Consider the following 27,495-nt stretch of genomic DNA (forward strand, 5'->3'; position numbering starts at 1 on the left):
ATCTATCTCCTAGCGGAACACCTCCCAGGAGTCAACAACCAGATTGCGGACCTCCTCAGCAGGCAGAGGTATCAAATACACAAATGGGAACTTCATCCTCAAGTTCTCCACCCATACTTCCAAGCTTGGCGAGTCCCTCACATAGATCTATTTGCAACACCCCAAAACGCGAAATGCCAAAGCTTCACCTCCAGGTATTCACACCCGATATCCAAGGGCAATGCTCTATGGAGGAACTGGTCAGGGATATTTGCTTAAGCTTTTCTGCCTCTCCCACTCATTCCAGGAGTGGTTCTGAAACTCAGCAAACATCTCTCACGCTAATCCTGGTAGCTCCAACATGTGCACGTCAACCCTGGTTCACAACCATGTTGGAACTCTCTCTGGTACCGCATCAAAAATGTAATTTAACTCCCAGTCTCCTCACACAGAGCCATTGAGAAATCAAACACCCAGATCCCAAACAATTGAACCTTGCGATCTGGCTCCTGAAGTCATAGTTTGGTTATCTGAACCTTCCACCGGACTGTATGAACATTATTAAGGAGGCCAGAAAGCCTACCACAAGAGCTTGCTACGCAGCCAAATAGAAGCGATTTGTTATCTATTGCAATAACAATAACCTCAACCCTCTTGATGCTTCCATACAAAACATTATCTGCTACCTCTTACATTTGCAGCAGTTATGTTTGGCCTATACATCCATCAGACTGCATCTAGTTGCAATTGCAGCCTATCTTCCAAATAGGCAACATTTATCGCTCTTTAGAGTGCCTGTAATCAAGGCATTTATGGAAGGACTGAAAAGAGTTATACCACCAATACTTCCACCTGCCCCAGTGTGGAATCTTAATATAGTCCTCACAAGGTTAATGGGCCCACCGTTTGAACCCATGTACAAATGTGAACTACAATCCCTCACTTGGAAAACAGCTTTCCTCATTGCAATAACTTCATTAAGGAGAGTGGGTGAACTTCAGGCACTAACCATAGAAGAACCTTTTTTCCAGCTACACAAAGATAAAGTGGTTCTTCGTACCAGTCCCAAATACCTACCTAAGGTAGTATCTGCATTTCACATAAATCAGTCGGTTGAATTACCTGTTTTATTCCCTCAGCCTGACTCCGTTGCAGAACGAGCTCTACACACCTTAGAAGAGCACTGTTATATTACACCAAAAGAACAAACTCTTTTAGTAAGACCAAACAACTTTTTGTCGCTTTTGCACCACCTCACAAGGGCTATCCTATATCCAAATCAGGTATTGCTAGGTGGATTGTTAAATGTATTCAGATTTGCTATGCAAAAGCCAAAAGGACTCTAAGGGTTCCCGCTAGAGCACATTCCACTCGTAAGCTAGGAGCTACTATGGATTTCTTAGGGAACATCCCTATTACTCACATCTGCAAAGCTGCAACATGGTCCACGCCACACACATTCACCAAGCACTATTGTGTAGATATGTTAGCCAGACACAAGCTAATGTAGGCCAAGCAGTACTTAAATCGCTATTTCAGACAACTCCATCAGTTACAGGATAGCCACCGCTTAGGGGAGACTGCTGTATAGTCTATGCATAAGCATGTGATCTACATCTCGCATGCCTCGAACAGAAAATGCTACTTACTCAGTATGCATCTGTTCTTAGCATGTAGAGCTGTAGAATCTCATGGCCCACCCACCTCCCCGGGTACCTGTAACAGCTGTAGTTCTCTTGTTACTATTCATACATACACATGGCCATCTCTATTCTCTCTACTACTCCATTCTCTCACCCTCTTCTGGAAAACAATCTGAAGATGGAGCCGATGACCATGCGCACGATCACCGAAAGGAGTCGCCGCCTACCTCGTGTCTAGGAAGACTTTTTCGAAGAAAAACAAAGTGCAAACATCCGAGCCCAACACTAGATGGCGATCTATGCATAAGCATGAGATTCTACAGCTCTACATGCCAAGAACAGATGCATACTGGGTAAGTAGCATTTTCCTCAAGCATCATGGAAGGCTTTGGTGCAGCTTTATTCACTTAGGGCCAGCAGAGAAGTCGAATCAGGTGGCCATCTTCCTTGTATTGAGCTCAGAGGGTTTGATAACCTGACGTGCTTGATCTAAAAATCTGCCATCCACTTTGGCTGATTCTGAAGAAGGAACTTCTGCTCAGCAAGAGGGCTGAATCCTGCACCTGAGTTTCCACAAGCTATACCTGCATGCATGGAGATTTAGTGGAACAAACTGAGTGGGCTTTTATATAGGCTTCCCCCTGAACTTAATTTGATCCTTACCTTTTTGATGTATGTGTTGTTTGAACCTATGCACAGTTGCCCCTTGAGACTTTTGGCTTTTGAGGTGTTCTTTCATGTTGCTGTCATTTCCATGTACCACCTCTGTGGATTGCAGGCTATGTCTGTTCTGCCACTGTGCACCACCTATTTCCCTGCAGTTGGTTGGAACATAATCGGTTCATTGGTTTCTACATAGACAGGACTAAGCAGTGCTGGTTGGACGTTCAACTCTGTGTCAGTTTTGATGGGGTAAAGAAAGAAAAGGCTGTCCAGATGCTGTGGCCATAAAGAATCCTTCTTAGGGCCTTTGTCCCCATTCCACCAAGGTGAAATTTACAAGTAGTTCCCTGGCTAGGGATGTTCCAGTCTTGGAACATCTGCTAAGCTGCTGCATGGGTGTCTGTTCATACCTGCACCATGTACTATTGTATTGACTGAGATCCACAGGACAGGGTTAATTCACCCTCTTGGCCCTGTAAAACGTTCTGGTGTAAAACCTACTCCCCAGACCCATTACCTTTGTGATGGTAATGCTTTGGTATCAATTCAGAAGGTGAGGAATATGCGATTCGAAGTATTCATCAGCAGAACACGTTACTTACCTTTGGTAACACTTTTTATGGTGCATATTCTACCTAACCACCTATTCCTCACCACCTTCCTGCCTCCTCCTTCTGTGGTGTGGATTTCTGGTAGGTCATAATGTTCCAACCTAAAGATTGCACGTTGTCAACATTCCAATTAGTCCGTCATTACGCTGCTAAGGTTGCAGAAGTAATGGGCTAATAAATTAGTATCAGCATATAGGCATGATATCTGTATGTGTATGTCATCGCATCCACAGTTGGGACTGACCATCCTGGAGTCCGATGACGCCACCTATTGGCATGTGGGACATATTGCAGGGAAAGTTTCCAAATCCAGTCCAACACCTGCGAGGGTTCAAAAGACTGAGAAATTTGAAGTTGGAGTAGCCACCAGAAAGAGCTTTACCAAGGATAAGTAACTTGTTCTTCTCTCCTCTGAGACAAAGAGACCTAACATGCTGCAGAATGTAGGAGCCTTAGGCATCTCATCCCCCTCTCCCCAGGGAAATTGCTGAGAGCTCCAGAACAGGAAGTCTCCTCTGCCTATTTGTTAAAAAAAAAGAAAAAACCCTCACACCTCTCCCATGCCATGGCTGTCAGGGTCCCAGCCAGCAGTGTACTCTGCTTATTTGTTAAACAATCACAGTGAGGTCAAATCACTGTGTTACCCTCCATTGGACCATCACTCTGAGGCCTCAAGGAGTCCAAACACTGGGCAACTGTGCTCTGGGTAGGCGCCAATATCACTTTGAATGGCTTGTAAATTAAGTCAGCTTGGAAATGCATCTATCAAACAAGATTAAACTTCCAGGCTAAATTTATTTACAATCACTAGTTCCCTGTCCTTCTTACAACCCCTCCAAAGCAGCACCAATTCTGCTGAGGAATATGGGCACCCCTGAAAATGGAATCACTCCCCACCCCTGGGTAACTTTCCTCTGAATAAGGGTAAAGTCAGTCAGCTTGGTAGATGCATGCAGTTATTGATCATGTTGCAGGCCATCAACTAAACATTTGTGCTTCTGGACTCAAAACATCTATTATTCTGTATGTAGAAATGGTTTGAGTGAATGCAGACCACAAGGTTTTAAGGGGACACCCTGCAACTGAAAGCAGGCCCACAAAATGATTTGCAGTCTACCACCAGTTAACTGGGAGTTCTTGAACATGGCATCAGACTTCCTCCGGTTCACGACCCTTCAGGTCCTAGCATTTCAGGATTTTTGATGCATGTTCTACTTCAGGTTTCAGCTTGTACACAGTAGACAAAGATTCATTATCTCTAGAGCTATACTCAGGAGGTGGTTTTCATATTCCATGGAACATGTTCTTGTAATCAGAGATTCATCTTTGGCTGTCAAAGTGTTCCTTGCAATTCCACTAGCAGCTAAACCAATAAATCTTCTCACTGAGAAAAGTAGCAATACGTGCTTGCTCCTCTCTCTCCATGGCTGATCCAAGAAGTGGTTCTAACCGTGCTGGAAGCCTTTGTTTCTTGACTTATGTTTAGGGCCCAAGTCCTTTCCCAGCTAAGCTCAGGAGAACGCAAAAATATGGCCTCTCCATTTCCTCTGTGACCCATCCGGTATGATTCCAGATCCTGGGCTATAGTTCTTGGTTTTCCCTTCTACCCAAGTAACATGGTGATCCCCTGTCCCAGGGTTTCTTATGTTTATCATTATGTTATATGTTCCTTTTTCTTTTATATATCACACGCCCGCCATTTATTTAGTCCCTTAGTGCATTTACATGCAAGCTTATGTATCTGCAATTGAGTGTTTGCCTATGGATGTTTGTCCTTGTGGAAAGGCCTTGGACAGGCTTTCCCGGTGTTTTGTGTGTAGTTTTGTGTTGGAAGTTTGGTTGCCCTGTTTGAGTTCCAGAGAGAGTTTGGTCTGGTGGCCCGCCAGCCAAACTCCTATGGGGCTGTGAGGGTGAGGTGTTTTGGGGTTTTCTCACCTGTGTGTATTTTAGTGGGGCGAATCTTCTGACCCTTCACCCACCATCTACCGGCTGTGCTGTGTAGTCGGATTGCTAGGGTTCTTATTCCACCTAATACTGTAGAGTTTATTGCTGCTCTCTCTAATGTGTTTGTGTGCATGAGTGACAAGTGGGTAAGTAGAGTGTAGATGGCTGACTGCCTCGTGAATGTTTTTTAGTAGATCCTAGGGTAAGGTTGACCTAGTTTTGGTCAGGCTTTTTCTAGGTCAGTCACTGCTCTCGAAGTCTCTTCATATATCTCCTCTCTTCTTCTCTTCCGCTCAGCGCCTTGGCACCTTCGGGTTTTAGTGCGCTTTATAAATCCTCATCCTCTTATCCTATATATACTCAGATCAACCCTATTTTGAAAATGTACGTTGGCCTTTGTCTTGTCTCCTTTTTCCTGTGTTCCTATCATGTTTTCCAGGGTAAATATTTTAAACAATGTGATTTTCCAGGGCTACTTAATTTAAAGTTGGTTTGGTTATTTCTTCAGTGAATTGAACATTAGTACCACAGTATAAATTGGGACATTTGTCCTACTTGGGTTGAGAGGATATGTGCTTGCAGGGATGTGCTCAGATGGTATCGTAGCTATGTGTGGTCACAGACTCTGAGAACAAAGACAGTCTTTGATTACATAGACATGGCATTCCTCTGTGGTATTTTCACTTAGAATTTCTTACTTTACAAGCTCTGTTTTCTGCTCTGTGCAATGTGGGGTGATTTAATGGTGGGTTCAAGGAGAAGTGCAGGATGCTGCTGCTTGTTAGGAATGTCTGTTTTCCTTTTAATGCATTGGCTTGCTTCGTCTTGATAGGCTGCATAATAGTTATGTTTTCGTAGACTGACCGTAGAAACATTACACATAGCTTATACTGCACAAATGTCTAAATGGAATTGGGGACCTTGGATAAAATGCATTTGTGTGGAATGTGGTTCATTTTAGGCTTTAGAACATTTGCTTTAAACTCCCTCCTCCCGCACGCTTCCTAACTTAGACATTGGGCGCACCTTAGGCAATATGCAATTTATAGAAGGGTGACTGGAGAGAAGGAAGGGTCGATCAGTGCTCCTCCCCTCAGTGTCTCTAGCTAAGGCTTTTGGAGGAACGGGCAGCACCAGGCATCACACGGGAACCTTGCCATGGTGTTCAGGGCATCTTTGGTATTGGAAGAGATTGGGTGATTTAACCCAATCGTGTTTTTTGTTAAAGACGTTCTACACTTCCTTTATCTCAAGTCATTGTGTACAAGTGGCCTTGGGTTCAGAGCATCCTCTTGATTCTCTAAACTGGTACACGCCACTAGTCCTTACTCAATAAAGATCCCTAAATCCTTACTGACCAGAGTGTTATTGTTTCCTCTCAAAAGCACCTTGAGACTTGGTCCGTCACATGTTCTGCTACTGACCTATATTTCTGTTGTACATAGAAATATGTTGGATCCTGTATTACCATTTTTTGAAAGGCACTTTTCACACATTTCACAACTTACAAGGAGTAGGCTTCTCTTCCTGGTAGCTTGTTCTCACAAACTGTTTTGCATGTCTGTAACAAAAGTAATTAAAGATCCTTTTACGTTTGTAACCATTTTGCCTTGCATGTCCTATATTTTGCATTTATGTGATTCGAAGACCTTTGTGAAGAATTCTAACACTGGCATGTTTGAAATATTTGCAGTTTTGTGTTTGTTCGATCCAAAGAATCCCCCTCATTTTGAATGAGACATGGGTGGAGTCATAATGTATGCAAGGTTTAGTTCCTGAACACTTCTTCTTTGGCACAGTGAGAATCAGTCAATGTTTCCTCCTGAGCTGGTAACCTAAGGAGAGCTGGTGGCCAGGATACACCCCTCTGTCTACTGTAATAGTCTCTTGAATATCTATGAGCTTAAAAGAGGTAAGGGCCACAGCAGAGCTTAGAGCAGCTCACACATAGAGTAGATTAGGTAGGTAGGGTGCTCTCACAAGGTAACAAAGCCCTCATGAGAGGGATCAGTCTTGCCAAGCAAAAGAGAATACAGGTTACAATGGGCACCCTTTACGGATGGCGGCACTGACGTTAGAAAGCATTCTCACCTGGGACGAGCCAGTGATGTCAGATGGTGCACTGCCCAAGAAAGGGAAGCACTTACAACTGGGGGGGGGGACGTTCTGACAAGGCAGAGTTTTATCTGTCGTGTCCTCACTTTCAAACTTTTGTTCTCCGCAGGATGCATACTCAGAAATTGCCTACCTCTTTGCAGAATTTTTTCGTGATCTTGACATCGTTCCTTCTGACATCATCGCAGGCCTGGTACTACTGCGCCAGCGGCAGAGAGCGAAGCGCAACGCCGTGCTGGATGAAGTGAGAGAACGGTGATGGGCGGAACAGGATGGGGTTTGGGTGGCCAGGAGGGTGATAGGGAGGGTGTGAGGGACAGACATGGATGAGATGTGGATTTAGGAAGGAGTTACAATGAATAGCAGAGGGACAATCATGGATGATGTGGTTTGACTTCAAGAACATGAAGACAGAATTGGTAACACATTTAACATTGATAGTGTCTTTGCAGGTGGCTACTGTGAGGTTCTTGGGCAACCAAGAGGGGTGCATTGATTGGTTACAAATTGAGTGAGAAGCAAAATATGGACTTGTAGAGACAGGCATGGATGTTGTGCTGAGCAGGTCAAAATAAGAGGAACAGGCAAGGATGGGTAGTGAGAGGGTGTTAGTATGACTCAGAAAGCATGGATGGAGTGAATGGAGGAGGAGATAAGGAATGTGTAGGGAATGGGGAGAGAAGCAAGAGGTTTGGTATTTGAGAGTGGAACTATGGTAGCATTGATGCAAGTATAGGTATAGCTCAATCAGTTCAAATTTAGGCTGATCTGTAAACGTAAGAGGTTGCACCTACCTCACAAGCAGCAATATTGTCTTTTGGTCTGGGCAGAACTTTCTTTAAGACCTTTTGATGCAGATGGAGTGTAAATGAAAGTTGGAATCAGTGGCATAGGGAGTAAAATGTGGATGCAGCTTATATGGAAGATAGAAGGGGCAGATATGGATTACACAAATTGTGGCAAGCAGTGAGGTTGGGAAGAAGTGAAGTTATATGGGGATGAAAAGCAGTTTAGAGAGAAATTGAAAGGTGCAGTCTGTAAGTAGAAAAGTGGAGTTGTGAGGGTCTCTTTTCATCCCTGGTCATGTGACTCTTGTGCACTGTGTTTCAGGCAAACAATGACATTCTGGCTTTTCTGTCGGGGATGCCGGTGACGAAGAACACAAAGTACCTGGACTTGAAGAACACAGTAAGTTGAGGTCACAACACGTCGTACCTATTCCCCTCACTGCTGAAACCACATATCTTGTCCACTCAAGCGGTGGTAAGCTCAGACCAGGTTGTGGTTTCCCACCTATCAGAAACAAGGTGGTTGGTCTCCCAGTCAGTACAGACTAAGTGGTTGGAGACTCTCAATGAACACACTCCTGCCTTTTGGCCTTTCAGTGAGCTCAGATCAGGCCATGGACCTCCCCTGAGCACAGTCAAAGGCATAGGCCCCCACTGAGAACATACATCCCAGAAAGCACAAAGAAGGTAGTAGACCTCCCTAAAGCCAGAGAGAAGGAGATGTGGCTCACACTGATCACTGAGAAGGGCAGGGAATGGAACAGAGGGCAATGATGAGCCATTGATGAGCACAAACATGGACAGGTGGCTCCCATTGAGTACAGACAAGGGAAAGGAGCGTGTGCCAAATACCTTGTTTACTCTAGCATAAACCCTGCTGTACTGCTTGTGGCAATATAAATGGACAGCAAGCAGTATCTCTGGGATAAATGAGACACGCTATGAAGGGGCACACATCTCACACCTGCCCCTATATCTCTTACTAAGCAAACCCTAATGTAGTGACACTGTGCACTTTTGGTGAACCCTCGGAGACAGTTTTGTTACCTTTTTACCAAATAACCCCTTACACTAAACTGTAAAACAATTAAACGGGGGAACAATTGCTAGAAATATGATTAAATATATATATCAGATGCTACACAGAATGCAGCAAGTTACATTACAAAGACATTCTTGAGAATATCTCCTTATAGATGTGGGGATTCTGAGATAGCAATTAAAAAATGGGTGAAGGCACTTTGTTGGCTGGCTCCTAGGAAGGATGTTGTTTGACAGCCTTGTAAAAGTAGTCAGGCACTTGTTCAGTGGCGGCTGGTGAACTTTGAAAGTGGTGAGGCGTAAACACCCTCATTGAATTTCAGGGTTTGGAGTGAGAGAACCTGACCGAAGGGTAGTTCGGAGGAAGGAGGTTCTCCAGTAAGAATTTTATTTTTTAAACCAGACCAAATGGTGCATTGTACAGCATAATTATTATATAAATGTGGTAGGAATTCAATAAAACGTTTGTGGTGTCCTCGGCAAGCAATAGATTCACCATGCATGTTAGGACTCGGTTTCCTCAAGAAAACATTGAAGGACTGGTAGTAAAATAGTGAACCTTTCATTGTAATGCAACATAAAAGTTGCCAAAAGCAATATATGGTTTACAGGTGGTAAAGAAAAGCTAATTATGTAGATGTAGGATGCTGGCTCTTTATATGATATATCAAAAGGAGATATATTGTGCAAAGAGTCCAGGGGTTCCCTCATGAATGGACAGGGGCTTGCTATGGCATTCCCAAGGTGCTCTTCTAGGGGATAGTGTGGTCGAGCAGACTTAGGCTTATCACAGAGGAGTGTAAGACATCTGAAAATGCATATAAAGGTCAATAAATGAGACACACGACTAAAGAAGGAGATCCAAACCAATTTATAAATATAGCAAGTATCTTTATATATGTTTAGGCATCAGAACAAAATCAGGAGAAAATCGTTCCAGTAAGTACGTTGTTAAAGAGGAATTATTTTTTGTTTTTGTTCATAAAGTCGACATAGTACAATTTCTGGAAGCTTCAATTTTATCCTCTAGGAGGAAAGGTCAATGTGGCATTCTGGTATAGTACTGCGTCTTACGGGACCAATCTCCAGAAGTTAAGGTGAGTGGTGGGCAAGGTCCAAGGTAGCACCAGCAGAACAGCACCAGCGGCCTCGGCGGCTGGGTCCAGAGGTGCAAGACAGCGTCGGGTACCCAATGTTTCTCTATAGGGATCGGGCTTTGTGTAAAGAGGCTACAGGCTCGGACTAGGAGGCCAATTGGGTTGAACTGATAGGGGTGCTCAGGTCTTGCGATGCTGTGGGACAAAGGTATACATTTGGTCCTCTTCTCCACGGCCCAGTGGTGTCTTTAGGCTTCGGGTTTTCTTACTCGGAGCAGTTGCCGTAGAGGGGGGTATTTGTGCAGAGGCTGCAGGCGACGGCAGAGAGTTTACTGGGGGCGAAACCACAGTGGGCTCGGTCTCTGGAGGACTGGGGTACCACGATGACACCATTGGCCCCATTTCCTCTCGGGCTTGTAGTGATGGGTGCAGTGGTGTCTTCAGACATGTGGTTTCCACTGTCGCAAAGTCCTCACAGGTGTCTTTGGTTGCCCACAGGATGCAGGGAAGCAGGTCTGCTATTTCTCAGGCGGTCTTGGTTTCCTGGATGAAGTGCTGGTAGGTCTCCCGGGCTTTAGGGACTCAGCAACTGCAGGCCAAGTTGACTTTTGGCGCAGTTGTCGGAGTCAGCAGGCTAGCAGGGTTGGCGCCAGGTCAGTTGCTGGCTCTTCAGTTCTTACAGGATGCGACTCTTCATGTCCTTCTTCATCTATCATGTCTGCAGGATCTGTTGTTATGGTGCCAGGGGCTCTCCTAAATACTGAAATTAAGGGCGTTAGGGGAGTGTAGGGTAGTAGCCAATAGGCTATTGACCCTAGGAGTCACTATGCCTCCTATATGACTACTTCCTCTGGGAAGTAGGCGTAACCCTGTACCAGAATTCCTGACTATGCCATCACAAAGATGGCTACTTCTGAAAAGTCGTGTCCACCTCACTTTAGCCCACCTTAGGTGTGGTGCTAGCCTGGGGGAAGCACGCCTACCTGACTAATTTTCTCTCCTGTCCAGGTGCCAAAGAATTTTGGCGCCTGGACAAAGGAGGTCAGTGTCCTCTCCTGTGAGGCTAGCCAGATTCACATTTCAAAGGCAGTTTATTTAAAGCTTGCTGGCCTAAGAGTGCTAGTCAGTAGGACATCCTAAGGGAGGGGGTGTGAACACCCTCTTCCAATGCAGGCTTTGTTTCTGATCTCCTAAGAGCAAAGTACCTCACTCTGGGAGGTCAAGAATCTGTCATGGGTGGCAGGCTGGCAGAGGCCAGTTAGCCAATGCACTAGAAGGTGGTAGGTTTTCAGGGGGCACTTATAAGGTGCCCTCTGTGTGCATGTATTCACAGATCCACCAATGGATTCAGGGTGGTTTTATTAATACGAGAAGTTTGATACCAAACATCCCTGTTTTCAGTGCAGCCGTCATGTAGCTGGAGAACTTGTTTTCACCAGTGTCCAGCACATGTTCTAAAATGGCTTCCCTGTTCACTTGCAATGGCAGTAATAGACCTGACCAGCACCGGGGCATATCTGGTCATGTAGGTATGCCCTCACATGTAATACTAAGCCCCTGCCATAGGACTGTTAAGGCCTGCTATATGGGTGACTTACAAGTACTTACATGCAGTGTTAGGGGACATGGCACACAGGGATGTGTGTCTGGTTCTGTTTTCACTTTTGTCTGCATCAAAACACGCAGTCTGCAGTAGGAGACCTGCAAGAGTTTGGTGAGGGTCCCTTAGGTTTGGCACAATTTGTGCTGCAGCCCTTGGGGGACCCTCTGTAGTGCCTCAGGCCCTAGATACCGGGGTACCACTTACTAGGGACTTACAGAGGGTGCTAAAGGTATTGCCAACTGGGGGGCCAATTGTACAGTTTTGGGAAGGAGATCTGGCACCGGGGACTTGGTTAGCAGGAACCCAGTGCACTTCCAGTCAAAATCACATCATGTACCAGACAGAATGTGGGGGTGACAATGTCAAAAAGGAGTACTTTCCTACAGTAGGATCACGACTTATCAATATACATAATGCTTCTAGTATCTTTCTTCACTTCATTATCCCATCCAGCCCTTTTCAAGTAGATTCTCTGTCATGATGCTATAGCCGAGACTCTCCATTGAAGCATAAGAGTGAGAAAATCGAAAGTTGTACACAAATCTCATCACAGACTGTAAACAGAAGTGCTGGACAAATCATGATGTCATGGTTACCTACCATGTCTCTGGAAGACCTATATTATGTTTCTGTGGGCCATTATTATTTCAGGACTAGCCGGCATGTCTGCACTCCTCATTACATGATAGGAGTTTTCGCTAGGTTCCTTATCTTAGCCTTAACTTATTGTGCCCTACAGGTGCAGTACATGAAATGCAATAGTTGAGATTTTTAAATATATTTTATGAACTGCAAAGAAATTTCATCTTTCCTCATTAGACGTGAGGAAATGTTGTCTTTTACGATAAAAATGAGTGATGTTACAAGATCTTTATTTCCATTTCTTTTGATAACAATAGTAATGCACACTAAGGGGAAAGTAGACTACCAGTGCCTTAAAATATACTTTCTAGTCCGAGTCGTGTGTAGGTGAGAAAATATGTATTTAAAAACATGTACACAAGTGTTTTCCATAAAGTTGTATGCATTCCAAGAATCTAGCATTTACAGTAACCTTCGGCAAGTCATGCCAGAACACCAAAATAATTCTTCCTGTGATTAAACCCAAAGCAAAAAGTGCATGTTAAAGGGGTAAAGTAATTATTATTTAAGTATCCGGTCAACTCTTCTTGAAGGTGGTGCTGTTACTTTTAACAATATAAGTACAACAAAATTATCTGCTGCAAATATTTAAGATGTTGGTACTACGGACTCCTTAAAATGTAATCTTACCCAAAGTGGCACAAGTGACGTGAGGGACTGACCTCATCACGCCAGGCTTAAGCAATTGGCACTCTGTAACAATAAATCCCTCTGTTCCCTTCCAGCCAGTGGTGCAGCACCTTTTTATGGGAATGAAAGGCTATGAAAAAGTAAGCCAAATCATGTGCACTTGGCTGCTCTTCAGTCTGGCTGAATGAGTGTGCTGAGTGATGAGCTGGCATCATAGTAACCCAAACCAAACATTGTAAAGCACTGCAATTGGAGGGGCGGGGGCCCCAACGCACTAATACAGAAGCTTCTACTGGTCTTGCGGATGACCACTGTGAGAGAGCTTTTATATTCTCTTCTTAGGTCTCTTACTATGAACGGGACTAAACGTGCTCACAAAGTCAACTTATCAGTAACTCAATAGCCTAACTTGCTTTTGAGTTCCACTCCCTCTCTGGATTTGTTTTTGGCTGGCCTGTAAAAGTTTGATTCACCTATAAAGAGACCTGAAGAATCAGAATTTTACTTCTGTTAGGTCACATGAAAAGACATACAGGTTTAAAAAACACTGCTCAAAAGTAAACAAAATACACCCTTACTTCAGTTTCTCCATAGATAAAATTGACCACCATCTAAACCAGGGGCCTCTAACCTTTTCTGTAGAAAGAGCTACTTATGTCCAATGAATATTATCCTGAGCAACTCGTATTAATGTTGTAATAGTGAGTCTATTGGACTAGATTACATGAGTAGCGATCCCATGCAAGATTATCAGCATTGACAGGGTTGCCATCAATAATGCAAAAAATAATTTATCAATTTCTATTGCCTCTACGTGTGTTATGCATAACAGCCATAGCTGTAATATCCATGGTACCAAGATAATGAGTAATACGTCTTCCAGACACTGCCTGATCTACTACTCAACTATAAGCTTTAAATATATTTTACAGTTGAGTATTTTTCTTCAGACATCAGCGTATGAGTTCTGAAAATCCAAACATTTTCATCTTGAATACATGCTTTTCAAACTTGGTATGCTCATAATCAATCCAGCTTAAGCTTCTTTTTTAGCAGGCTGGTCTGCACACAGGAGCGCTACTTACAGGTAGGTGGAGAGCAACCAGTAGCTCATGATCTCTCATTGGAGAAGCCTGGTCTACACCCTCTATTAAGCACTTGCTTTCAAAAATGAAGATCCTGGAGTTACAATAGTAAACTGACTCAGTCACACAAAAGATGGGAAGTAAGTTTGACTGGATATGGATATGGAAATTAAAACAGGACAACATTTTTATAAGTAGATAATATTTAAGGTAGAGATTGTGCCAGTCTGTTTTTTTGTAGTTTTTTTTTTGTATTTGTAGGTTTTTATCTCTTTTCACATAGTGCTCAGTTACAGCTTTTGTCTCTTTTAACCTGCCTTTGGATACTCAACCTTCTCCCTTTGTTACAAGTCTTGAGTTGCCTTATTTGAAATGTAACTCAATTTAGGAGTATCCGTAAAGAGCTGTCTGCTGAACCACCCCGACCACCGTCCAAAAGCATTCTTGTGTTGAGGATGTTGACTGCTTCTGTTTCTTTTGTACAGAATGCTGTACATAGCGGAAGAAAGGTGGAAATGTCTCCAAAGTGCAGTGCACAATTGCATGTGATATGTCAGCACAAGAGTCATAGGATACAGGATGTACTGTGCAGAGCTCTGTCACACAATTTCTTAGCTGCTGGGTAAAAGGCAGTCACAGAATAGCTGAAAACGTCACTCTTGCTCATGCCACCTCACTGTCTCAAGTGTAGTGGCTCGTTTATATCAGAATTTTCTCTCAAGCATAGCTACTTCCATTTGCAACAGTAGTAAACGTGTATGCTAGCACTTGATGCATTTTCTGAGGGATGTTTAGCAGCCGGGATGCTACTACTTCATATTGAAAGTAAAAGCACCGGAGAAAAAATTCCAATTGCATTAATAGCACACTGATTTTCTAAACATTCCTCTGAAATCCTTCCCTGACACACCAGTATGCTACTGTTGCAGTTAGAAATTATTTGTAGGCACAGTTGATTCAAGTTACAATAGTAACACTCTGGTGAGCTAAAAATTCCTCTTAAATGCAACCTGCATCGCTCAGGTGTAATATCTAATACTTCACATTTGTTGAGCTCTTAGCAATTGAAGTTCTGCACAGGCCTCCTTACATCTCTCCCCTCTCACAGTCCCCACTTCTCCATCCTTTTTCCTGCTCCCCTCTACCTTCCTCTATACCCTTCCCTTCACCTCCCAATCCTTTCTGGGGTCCAGTGAACGCAGTTTTTTTTGCTTACCTCTCTCCTTGTCCTATCTCTGCAGCAGTAAGCATCATCCCTCTGTCTCTCTTCTCATCGGGAAAAGCATGAATGATACATATATCTACCAGTCTAGCTCTCAACAGGGTAGAGCATTAGACCACATTCTCAGAGAAAGAGAAACAAATATAGAGAATGACATAGACCGCACGAAGGGCAGAGGTTCTAGCTGTTGTGAGCACTGACTTCCAGTTGAACACAGACAATGGGAGGCATTCCAGTGGGTCACGGTAAGTTGGGTGGAGTGCTCAATAAGGACAGTCGGGGCTTGGTTCATTATTAAATATTCTAAGTTTCAATACTTGGCTTTAGGGAGTTGGTGATTAAGAATAAAAATGTTGGTAGCTTACTTTCATTTTGCATTAATATCAGAATTCAGTCTTCATTCTCAACGTTAATCTTGTGCAGCATTTGTTTCCAGATCTGAGAAATTTTAGATCAGTATTGGTATTAGGTAGGTTCCTCACCACCCAGGGAGTTCATTTGAGCTCGCAGAAGCTCTGTCTATCTGGTAACACCAGGAAAAGGCAGTATAAGGAATATTAAACATTGTAGAGAGGAACATAACATAATTTACAGATGTATTTATGGATTCCACATTCATCTTCATGGAGGTCTGTTGGTACTATTACCCAACACAATGGTATGCTTTTTCTGATGTATATTTGTATCTACCTATGCTACCCCTGCTCGCTGAAGTCAGTTAATGTTTTTCTGCGCCCTTGGACACAGATCTGCAGGTCTGTTCCCAGCTTTTTCAGTGTTTTGAGTTTGTGAAAAAATATTTTTTAGTGTGCAGGGATGTCTCCTAATAAAACCAGAGAGTCCTTTAGTGGTGGATGACAGATGACAAGCTAGCATGTGGCACACAGTTTTGCCTGCCCCACCCAGAGCTCATTTATTTTATTGATTTATTTATAAAGTTTTATATAGCTCGAACATGGTCCCGAGGGATATCGGAGCGCTTTACAATAGGTGGGTGAGGAAGGTAAAAGTTGCAGTACATGTGTCCAATCGGGATACCAAACAGAGCACATATCAAAATAGAACTCACAGAACAAGAACGGATACAAATGCAGGGGGTCGACAAAGAGTAAGATAATAACTGGTACATAGCGAAATAGAAGGGGAGCAAATGATTCTCGGAAAAAAAAAAAAAGAACAAGAATAACATCCAACGCAGGGCTTAAAGGTCTAAGTCCAATGGCTTATAGCAGAACAATACAGCACCCTATTAAGGTAAGAACTTGTTCATGATGAATCTTTTTACTTCCACTTTGTAAGCAACCTTGGAGGAGATTCTCCGTCTTTCTGGTGGGAGAGAGTTCCAGATCTTCGGTGAACAGCCGGAGAAAGCTCGGTGACACGTTCTCCTTTTGGGAAAGATCTGAGGTTTCAGGAGGAGGGAGTTAGCACTCCTAGAGGGTCTACCCCCTCCTGATAGTTCCAGCTTTTGCGCTCGATAACTGGAGGTTTTGAAATGGATGGTTTTGTGTGATAGGCAGGCAATCTTTAGCTGTATTCTTGCTTCGTAGGGTAGCCAGTTTAGTGATTTTGAGACTGGGGAGATGTGCGCATCTCTTTTGGTACCCATGACCAATCTGGCCGCCACATTCAATAAGGCCCTTAGTGGGGCCAAGGTATATTTGGGTAGACCACAGAGCGTAGCACTGCCATAGTCTAGCCTCGGCAAAACCAGCGCTTGGACCACTTGCTTGAAGTCAGCTTGTGGGAGGAAAGGTTTGAGTGTCCTCATCAGGTGGTTAGCTCCCTTGCAAACATTGCTAATATGAGTCTTCATGTTCAAGTGCTTGTCCAGGATGATTCCGAGGGATTTAGCTGAGTCAATAATGAAAGGGGAGCAGTTGGAGGCGGTGAGGTGGTTCTTCCAGAGGTCTAACTTAGGAGTGTGATTTGGAGGAGAAAAGAGAAGGAATTCTGTTTTGGAAGTGTTGAGCAGGAGGTGGTTCTCAGTTAACCAGTTTTGAGTAGTCAATAGGCTAGTGTTGAGTGAAATTCTGTTGTCAGGGGAGGAGACTTTCAGATAAAGTTGGGCGTCATCCGCATACATATGGAAAAGAATGTCCATGAAATTTAGAGCATTAGCTAATGGTTCCAAGAACAGGTTGAAGAGTATGGGAGATAGGGCAGACCCTTGGGGACCCCCATTGATACTGGTGATGGCTGGGAGAGAGAGTGGTTCACCTTCACTCTTTGGGATCTGTGATGGAGGAAGGACGAGAAGCATTGCAACACCGGACCAGATCAACGATTCATATTGGTCAGGCATTTTTAAAATGTCATCCATAACGTGAGTGAGAGCCGATTCGGTGATGTGTCCACTGCGAAAGCCAGATTGATGTTGGTCCAGGAGATGAAAATTTTCGCTGTGAGCACAGAGTTGCGATTGAACGCATTTGTCTAGGAGATGTTAGAGATAGGGCAGAAGTTGTGAAGGTTAGCGCTGTCTGCAGTAGTTTTTTTTAGAACAGGTGTTACCTAAGCTGCTTTTAGGCACTCCGGGATCGTTCCTTGTGGCAGAGACACGTTTACAATCTTTGTCCAGATGGGAGAGATGACTTCTTTGATTTCTTTGAAGATGGAAGGTGGCAGCAGGTCACTGAAGTGATTTGATGGGTTAATACTCTGAAGAACCTTTTCAATGTCTCTTTCACTGAGGGGGGTAAAGGTGTCCCAGAAGGCATTGTTCTTGATGCCCATGCTCATCGGTTCGATCTTGTCTAATAGGGCCGGGGGGCGCAGTCCCATTGGATAGCAGTAGAGCCCGCCTGGTCGCGAAATCAATATTGATGAGCCTTGATTTCTCAGTGAAGAAGGCAGCCAGATCATCACATAAGGGAGGGCTGACTTCAGAGTCATAGCGGTTTGCTGCTTCATCTGATTGTTGTTTAACCAGTTAAAAATGTTTCTTGGGGGGATTTGCGGCTTGATTGAGTTGGGATCTGAAATAGTCCGCCTTAGCTCTCTTGATTTGTTGGTTATAGCAGCTCCTTACTGATCTAAGGATTTTTAGGTGGTCCGAGGATTGATAGGATCTCCAGGATAGTTCGATTGCCCTAAGGTTGCGACGTTCTGAGTTTAGGTTGCCGTTGAACCATGGTTTGGATATTTTTGTTGAGGCATTTTTTTGTTGGAGTGGAGCAAATGGAATCCATGATGCTAGAGATGGTAGAGTTGTAGAAATCAGTGAGTACATGAGCCTTAGACATGTCAGCTTGGGAAGAAAGGGCAGATTTACATTGGTTTGTAAGATCGGCTGTGTTGATATCCCTGAGGTCCCTTTTCCAAATCTTTGAATTCCTTGGTTAAGCCTTCCTAAGAGACAACTCCATGTTAATATGGAAGAAGATGCTGTGATGGTCGGACCAATCGCAAGGGATGATGGTATCCATTGGGATGGTGTGTTCATTCGTGATGATGAGGTCCAGAGTTTCTCCTTTATTATGTGTTGGCCGGTCACAATGTTGAATCAGCTCGTGGTCACTCAGAGATTTGAGGCATGTTACCGCTTGGTCATTAGGGTTAGACCAGTGAAGGTTGAAATCACCGAGGTAGATGTGGGACAGAAAGGAATCGGTATTGCCAGAGATGATTTCCGTTAATTGTTCGATGAAGGGGAGGTTGTCCCCAAGGGGGTGATAGAATGTGTGTAGTTTGCACACCGGGCGGTTGTTCCTAGAGATGTTGAGACAAAGGTATTCGCATGATGATGGCATAGAAGACTCCAGTGTGTGCTCCGATGTATACAGGCTAGGCCACCTACCAGCTTCAAAGCTCTGTCTAGACGAATTATGTCATGGGTAGGGGGCAGTAGGAGGTCTAGGATAGGAGTGGAAGAGGGATTAAGCCAAGTTTCAGTGAGGATGATGATGTCTATCTCGTTGTGTTGGATGAGGTCGAAGATATCAGAGGCTTGTTTGCTGGCTGACCTGCAGTTGAGTTGTACTCAATTAAGTTGAGCCAGTGTATGGGGTGGAGGAGTCTGTAAGATGTTCACTCTCAAGAGGTTTTCGTTGTTTATGACTCTAAGGTTGAGGGAGGTTCTCTGTTCGGGTTAGTGTGAATGACTTGAATAAGCCCCGTAGGAATCTTGTTGGTGTCTAGGATAAGCGTGTAAGAGTTGAGAAAGTCATCAATATCATTAGGCGCGAGATAGGACATCGATCTTCTGGGGCGGGAGGGTGCATTAGGTAACGGTACGGTTTTAGAGGTAGTGAGGGGCGAGAGTTGGTCATGGCGCTCTTATGCTAGCACTGGCAGGGGCACTGGCCAGATCCAGATGAGAGAGGAGGGAGCTTAACAAGGGGAGATGTTCCAATGAGAGGGCCTTCAGATCATGAAGTTCGAGGGTGAGAAGGTGCAGTTGGAGGGATAGATCGTCCAGGCGTGCCACCAAGTCTGGGTGCTAGGAGAGGGGTAGAGGTTGTGCAGGGAGATCTGGTGAGGAGGAAGGGTATCGTTGTGTGCCAGTGGGGTCAGAGGCGGTAATGAAAGGTTCCAGAGGGTTGAGTTGGTCACTGAGGACTTAGTGTTCCAGGATGCATTGGAAAAGAGGTTGGTAATGGTGATAGGGTTACTGGCTGCAAGATGGGCGAAGCATTCAATCCGCCACCCGGTAGGGACGAATGTCGATTAGTGGGCGACGAGGAAGGTGCATCGGAAGAGGAAATGGGAACAACGATTTGGGGTACCCTTGTGGTTGCTAGCACTAGATCTTGTCGCAAAGAGATTGAATTGTTAGTCAAAGAGTTTTTGATCTTCATAAAGAGTTTGTCGAACTGCTCTAGATTTCGATCCGATGATTGAGTGAGGATGATCCCGTTGTTGTAAATGGTAATGGTGAGATCAGCTTTGAAGGTTGGAGAGGAGGTAACGGAAAGACTAAAACCATGAGGTGTTTTCCTTATCTGTTTGCCCTGAAAAAAGGATATGAGGGTTGGGTTTTCCTCCATTGGGCTCTTCTGTTCGTGAAGAAGATTAGGTCGTTCAGGATGTTGCCATTAGAAATACAGAAATAAGTATCTGATATAAGCAGTTCCGGGTGTTTTTTGATTATGTTGTGCTTTGATTTCTTGGCCGCATTTTTAGTAAGGTTAGGGGGATAAGTAATCTTAATGCCATTGAAGCCCACTTAGGAGAGTGAGCCTTCAATAGGGATGGTGATGGATGTAGCCATGGTGGGGGAGGGCACAATGCGAAGGAGAGGGTGAGTTCTTGGGTCAGATCTGGTCACCCCTAGGGTAGGCCTGTTAGGAATCATCAAATATATAAGTAGAAAGACCCAACCTGGACGTACTCTCCGTAAGAGGGTGAGTATCTTCTATTCGTTGAGGGCGAACCTGTAGAGGATCGCATACACAAACGTTACATGGAGGACACAGAGCCCAAGTGTGTGAGATGGACATAAAAGTAAAATGACCACTTCAAGATGGGGTGAGGATGGGGCACACCTATTTCACTTTCAGTGGCTCAGCAGAGAGATCAGGGAGATCCCGACCTCAGTTTCCGCAACGAATGCCAGGAGACAAAATGGGTGACCCCTAGTAACCCCAAGCAAAAACAGCCAAAATGGATCCCCGTCCATGCAGACCTGTATGCCAGTAAGAGCCTGAGAGACTCTTACTCAGATCATCAATATCTCTGCAGCTCCTGCAGTCTTCATTCAATTAGGTATCAATAATGATTAGATACTTAGTCAGGCCGAGGGCGATGATCAGCGCTTCAGAGGTGGCTCAGAGACTCTGAAGCTCAGCTTCGTAAATCTGGGAGAGCAGACGACACCTGAAGCTCAGCTTCGTAAATCCGGGAGAGCAGGCGACACCTGCATGTATGCTCAAGTACCAGTGAATCGCGCTGCAATGAGACTCTCACCTTGATAGTCGGGCAAAGGCGCTGCGGAGGCGGGAGGGAGACACCGGCACTCAGGATGTCAGACCCAGGACCCCGCCTCAGTAATCAGGGCAGAAATGGTGCGGAGGCCTGAAGGAGACACCGGTAACCAGGAAGTCGATCCTGGGACTGTCCCCGCCAATCCAAGCAAAAACGGAACGCCGGTGATTAGAGGGAGACACCGGCACCCCAGAGGTCTATCCAAAGACCGTGCCTCAGACCTCTTCCTAACATCAGCTGGGGGAGGGGTGGGGGCGGAGCACCGGTCACGGCCCGTTCAGTATCCTAGACGGGACCCACGCAGTGCTCAGCAGGCGCAGCCAGTCAGGACTCCTCCGCCTCCCCCCAGGTAAACTTGTGGCCAGAAGAAGAAAACACTCCCAGGGCAGAACGGCCCCACGAGCCAGCCCCACCAGACCGTGGTCGCTCAGCATTCACGCTCAGAAGCGGGCTCGTTCAACAGCTCCTTGGAGCCCGTGCACTCAAATACCCCAGCGCGACGATCGTCAACACAGCCGCAGATGAAGACTGAGCCAGCGCCATAGCCGGGGTCTCGACGGCTGCGGCGGGGTGGTGGATTGATCACCTTGCTATTGCCCCAGAAATCCATGCCTGGAGGACATCAAGATCAGGCGAGATGCGAGGCAAGAGGCGTCTCACCCCGCATAACCTGCGGATGGACTCTGCGTCCACTGCAACCAGGGCTCGGGAGGTGAATGCTACTAGTGAATGACTCTTTGTCCTTTAGTTGTGGAAGTCTCCTGTTAAAAGTAGAGGTCCGAGATCTGTGGTCAATAGTGGAGCAGTGCCACAGTATCAACATTCTGCAGCTGTGGACCCGTTGGTCGGGTCCTCAAGCCCTTTCTGCTTTCCATTAGGGGCAGGCTAGATGAGGTTCTAACAAATACAATGATTGCCTTCTGATACTGCAACAGGCAGGGCAGTTTTGGGCTCAGTGCCATCTTTCTGGGGGTTTTGACGCTGTGACAGTTGCTGAGTTCCCACAGAATCTCTGTGACAGTCAGTCTTCTGGCAGGTTCCTTGAATGTCAGGACAGATATACTTGGTGGGCATCAGCTTCCTGCTCATGGGCATGTATGTTCCAAATAAAGCTCAGAGTATCTTTCATCAGTAGGGCATACCCTTTATAGATTTTATCTATCTTGCAGAAAATGCTCTAAGTCTGGTCTTTTGCATCTGGGAATTTTCTCCTTAAGGCTCTGTGGGGGCACCATTCAGCATTTTTTTAGACTCTGACCTCCTTTGTGCTTTTCCTCCTCTGCCACTCCTCCCACAGGCCCTGAAGAAGATCTGGAGTAATGGGCTTGAAAGCCTCAGATTGAGCTCAGAGGGTTGGGTATCCCAACCTTCTGGCTCTGAGCATCTGCCCTCCACTAGACTGCTTCTTTGTGAGGACTCACTGTCCCAACAGGAGGACATAGTTCTGCACCCAAACCACAATCTAAACCTAGATGCATAGAGATGGGTGAAATTAACTGAGTGTCTTTGACCTCCCAACTAAGGTGGATGTAATTTTGGCTGCTTGCTATCCATCCACTAATCCAGCTAATCTGGCTGCTGGTCTAAATTTGTATCTGGTGCAAGGACAGACAAGGTTGAACCTCTTCAAACGAAGCTCTCTAGCGTTGTTTTTTGTTTTTGTTTTTTTGCCTCTACCTGGAAACGCTTTGCTGTCGGCACAGTTAAGGTTAACTATATGCCTTTTCGGCCTTTCTTCATTTTCCTATCAGCTACCTTTATTTAAGTCACTGGTTGTGATGCGTTTCTTAAAAGGGCTTTCCTATACTTTTTCTCGCTCCCTTTATCATGCTTCAGTCTGACCTTATTTTGGTCCTTACCTTTTTGATATGTGCACCATTTCAGCCAATGCTGAATTGGACCATGGGGCTTTTTATCCTCAAGTTGTTTTTTCTCATCACCATCACGTCTTCACATTGCATCAGTGTATTGCAGGCACTGTCAGTTCAGCTGACAAGTTGTCTTTTGAGACTCTGGCATCCTTTCTTCTAAAAGTGATGATTTTTCACGTTGGGCATTCCATCATGCAAAAACCAAAGGGAATGATGGACGGAGTGTTGAACATTGCAAGCACTCACCCCCAGTCAACTGATCTGGGCTTAATCCATCACCGTTCTTTAGCCCACTCTGCCACCCCAGTTCAGACATGGCCATATGAAAATCAGTCTGACCTTGTGCCTCATGGGAACAGTCCCGCCCGAACTGCCAAGCCATGTCTTCCCTGGACCGGAAACAAGCTTCCTAGGACCGGTTTCTGGCATTTCAGCCGTCTTCAACCAGGCTTGCTTGAATCCAGTGGCAAAGTGAGCAAGGGACTCACGTCTGAGCATACCCTGCCAACTTATGGCGAACAAAGCAAAAACCAAAGGGAATGATGGACTGAGTGTTGAAGATTGCAAGCACTCACCCCCAGTCAACTGATCTGGGTTTAATCCTGCACCCCACTAGTAATCAAGAGGTGTACTCAGGATGAACTGTTCATGTCCAGAATATCTTACCCTAAGAATTAACACTGCTGTGTTTTGTTCAACTCTAAATCCAATTCTATTTTTGTAGTTATAAAGAGATTCACTTGGTATGCATACATCTTTCATGTAGTGTTTCTTCTTGAAGGTTCAAAAGGTTCAGAAATCATGTTCATCAACCAAAAGTATGTTGGTTTTGAGACTCCTCTGCAACATTGACTTGGCCCAAGTGTGAGTTTGATTTTCTCATTCACGCATTGGGTTAAGCTACAGGGAACAGAAGTGGAAGATTTTCACAAGATATCACAGAAAAGAGAAGGGAAACTTCTGCTTTGTACTTTTTTTGTAATCATAATTTTCATTAAAAAGTTTCGATCTTGACCACATTTTGAGGTTCTCACTGTTTTTCCTGTGTCTGGCTATTTGGAAGGACCGTTTAAGTTCTGCCAATTGTGTAGGTTTTAAATGCCTAACAAACGAGACTATCCAACCCGTGTTTCTCTCAGGACCATGACCACATCACCTGTAGTACTTGTAGGAGTTGCAAGTTCAGACTTGTAAAAGTACACAGAGTGGTTAGCATGCACCTGGCTTTGAGTCAAGTCAGTATTGCGTCTAGAAGTCACCCTGGAACCAGATACTTGGCAGATGAAGATGACGAGTCATTTTAAATTTGAGAAACTTGTCATCGAGCAAAGACATAGTGGAATGATCTCTTGGTGGTAACATCACCATTAAAAAAACTGACAACATCCATAAGCCCCAGAGGCCCAGGGATGATCTTCTTACACATATACAAACAAAAATGACTTAAATAAAGCTGTGAAAAGGATATAAATCGTCAGCCACTCCTGAGGCAAGAACAACAAATTCAAATTTAGTGTCATACTGCTTTTTGTCTGGAACCCCAAAACATCCAAAAGAGTAGATGCTTCTTTCATAGTAGGAAGTTGAAGTTCCGCTGAGCCACACGTTTGCAAATCACTGCACTAAACGTTTCGCAGAGAAACACTGAAACACCAGAAAGCATTGATGTCCTGTGAGAAGGTACGTGTGTTGGGTTCCAGTATTTTGGAGCATTACTTTTGGAATTAAGCGGCCTGTAAATAAACCTTTGATAATTATACTAGATAACTAGGCTGTTTATTCCAAGGTGCCTTTAGCTGACATTGTGGACCCAATATTTCTTTGTCTAACATACATTCATTAGATGTATCCGGGATGTCTTTCAGAAGAGAATAAACTAGCTCATAATGAACTGAAGAGTGAATTGGGTTCTTATATGTTAAAATCCCCCTTGGAAGCCCAGTCCTATCCATTTTATGCTTTTGCACCAGATCAAACTATAACATTTGCCATCCGGAGGACTGCATCCAAGTACTATGTGAATCCACTCTAAAATGAAGACTTGAGGCATCTCATGCACACTGCCAGCAAATCACTTTAGCCATGCTGGTAAAGTGTTACAAAGAACAGAGGAAATAATAGATGAGCCAGCTACAATACCTGCATGTAATTAGTGGCACACTTACATTTGTTAGAGCTGACAACATCACTAAAGTGCTTTCTAACAGCATTGAGAAATAAGGAAAAACGTTTCAGAGCAGACAGCATCTCCCTAATGTACATTTAGGAAACCTAATAGCTAGGCGTGTAGGAGAGAATCCAAGGTGGTTATTTAGAGGGACATTTAACAAAGATTAGCAGATGTGCTGTCAACTTTATTTAAGATACGTACCCATGTATACACTTTAAATAGGACGGATAAGAAACTGCCAGTTTTTGGCGGGTACGCTGCATCAACAAAAGTTTAACTGACTTGCTTAGCCTGAATGTGAACTGTGACCAAATTCCCTCAAATCCCAAACAATCTGCCTACAAAAATGCAAAGTGATTTCTTTGAGTACTTGGGTCACTATGGAATCTTTCTTTTAGTAGCAAAGCGTTCCTTCGGCTAGAATCTGTATATGTACATTAACACAGTTAGGTAAAATGAATGTACATTTCCAAAAACGTTATAGAGATGTTTAAAGTTAAGACCTAAATATAGAAATGCAGTGAACAAATTGAGCAATACCAAACATGTTTTTAAAACAGTGGTAAAGTGAATAATGTTAACCTCTGGGTACTCTAAAGTGAACCTAGGACACCTTTGGGGCCACTTCAATTGGACTATGGCGGAGTATAAGTTAATGGTTTATCTTGGCCAGAAATTTCCACTTGAGGACAATTCTGGATGTCAAGAATCTTCATCTGGCATATTAAGTTGGAAGCTGTAGCTGAGAAAGACCCCCACGAGACTAAATACAATTTTTGAGTGGGCACGTTTTTGCATTGAACGTTGACACCTCAGGATTTGCTATAGTTGTAGAAGGGCTGCTTGCAGCTTCACCTCCGTTCTACACAAAAGTGGCTAGTTCCAACTGGTTCTCTGCATTTCTCTGCAGCGGCACCCAGTACCGTTGTCCCAGGACCTTATTTATGTATTAATTTATTTTACAGTTTTATATAACACCACTGCTTCTAATAGTATACTTTACAATGGGCATTGAATACATAAAGCAGATTGGAACAACAACGAGATCTTGTTGGGCTGAACCACCTGGATATAATTGGTGAACATCAGAGGGCCCAAATCAATCTAAATGAAGATCTTCTGTACTTCCCAGACAGAGGAGAGTTGTCTGACTGGTGACTGATCTACTATTTTCCTGCTAGCCTGCCACCAATTCCTCTGATTTCAGGACCTCATATGTTCTGCATCCACAGGTGAGAAGTTGCTCCTGGATCATCCAGTTAGGATCGATCAGAAGAGGATCAGCAGGGACAAAGCTTCTCTGCAACCCCTGCAAGAAGTTAGAGCAGGAAAGGAAATAGAAGTTAGGAGCAGAGCTGGAAGCGGCGGTACCTGCTTCCCGCACAGTGGAAGGGCAGTTGGGGAGGTCATCATTCTCCCTTTCTAATTACGTACATTTTTGAGCTGATCATTTTATTTAAGATTCTTTAGAGTAAAACAGTGTACATACATAAGCATTGGGGTATTAGTTGTATATAACTAAATACTTTAGACAGTCAGAACAGCTGTGTGTCCTTGGGCCCCATTACTAATGCTTGAATAGCTCATTGGGTAGTACGTTGACGGCAGAAACGTTGGTAACATGCTACAAGAGAGGACAAGGGCAAACTGAACAAGGACCCTGGGTGCCATGGTCACTTTTTAGTCACTATTCCCTTACAAAAAATATGAAATTCAGCAAATTGAATTCTTCTCATGCTGTCACTAAAGACAAGCTGGTGGAGCAGGCAGTGTTAAAACTGGTATTTAAGAACAGGCAACTTTCAAATTGAACTCCGCAAATAGGGAGAAACAGGTGGGCAAACAATTCACAGCTTGTTTTACTGATATTTGTGTAGTACAAACCTAGATGAAGCAGCACAGCACTGACCATTATGTGTGGGGATAGGAGACGATCTATAAGATCATGTTCATCAAGTGGGGATTACTCAAATACATTTCACTCACATTTAGGGACAGGGAGTTACAAAGATTTTCCCAAATCACACAATGGTGAGTATAACGCTAGGATTCAAACCTGGGGTCCTCCTGTTTCAAAGGTGGAAGCTCAAGCTGTTAGACCATATCTCCTCCCAGATGGGATGTCATGGATGAGCATATCATGTGGATCTTTAACAGATTCGTATTGCAAAATAAACATAGTCTTTGTCTGGAACAATTGTTTTGAAGCACAAATCCATTCTAAATTCAGGTGCTTGGCATTATTCCACCATCTGTTGGTTGAGGTGGGACTTTTGATCTAAAAATAAAAGTTGTATTTTTTGGACGTCGACAATATATAGAGCCAGTATGACTGCCAAAGACATCAACCATAATCGCTTGGTGCCCTGGTAACTAAACACCATCTTCAGATTCTTTTGTCCACTGGAGGGTTTGGAAGAAACAGCACAAAAGAAGTGTTACCCAAGTCCATTAAATGTCTTTTTA

At 44.3% G+C, this 27,495-nt stretch overlaps 1 protein-coding gene across 2 annotated transcripts in view; it reads left to right on the plus strand.

Moving 5' to 3' along the window:
- DAGLA (diacylglycerol lipase alpha) overlaps nucleotides 1–27,495 on the plus strand; it is a 321,198-nt gene that overhangs the window by 180,693 nt on the left and 113,010 nt on the right. For both annotated transcript variants that reach the window (XM_085648539.1, XM_085648538.1), the window contains exons 7-8: nucleotides 7,065–7,199; nucleotides 8,066–8,143. In XM_085648539.1, coding sequence (XP_085504665.1) covers nucleotides 7,065–7,199; nucleotides 8,066–8,143 — 213 coding nt within the window. The remainder of the gene's footprint in view (nucleotides 1–7,064; nucleotides 7,200–8,065; nucleotides 8,144–27,495) is intronic.

This window comes from Triturus cristatus, chromosome 3_2 (assembly GCF_964204655.1).
Source record: "Triturus cristatus chromosome 3_2, aTriCri1.1, whole genome shotgun sequence".
Lineage (NCBI taxonomy): Eukaryota > Metazoa > Chordata > Amphibia > Caudata > Salamandridae > Triturus > Triturus cristatus.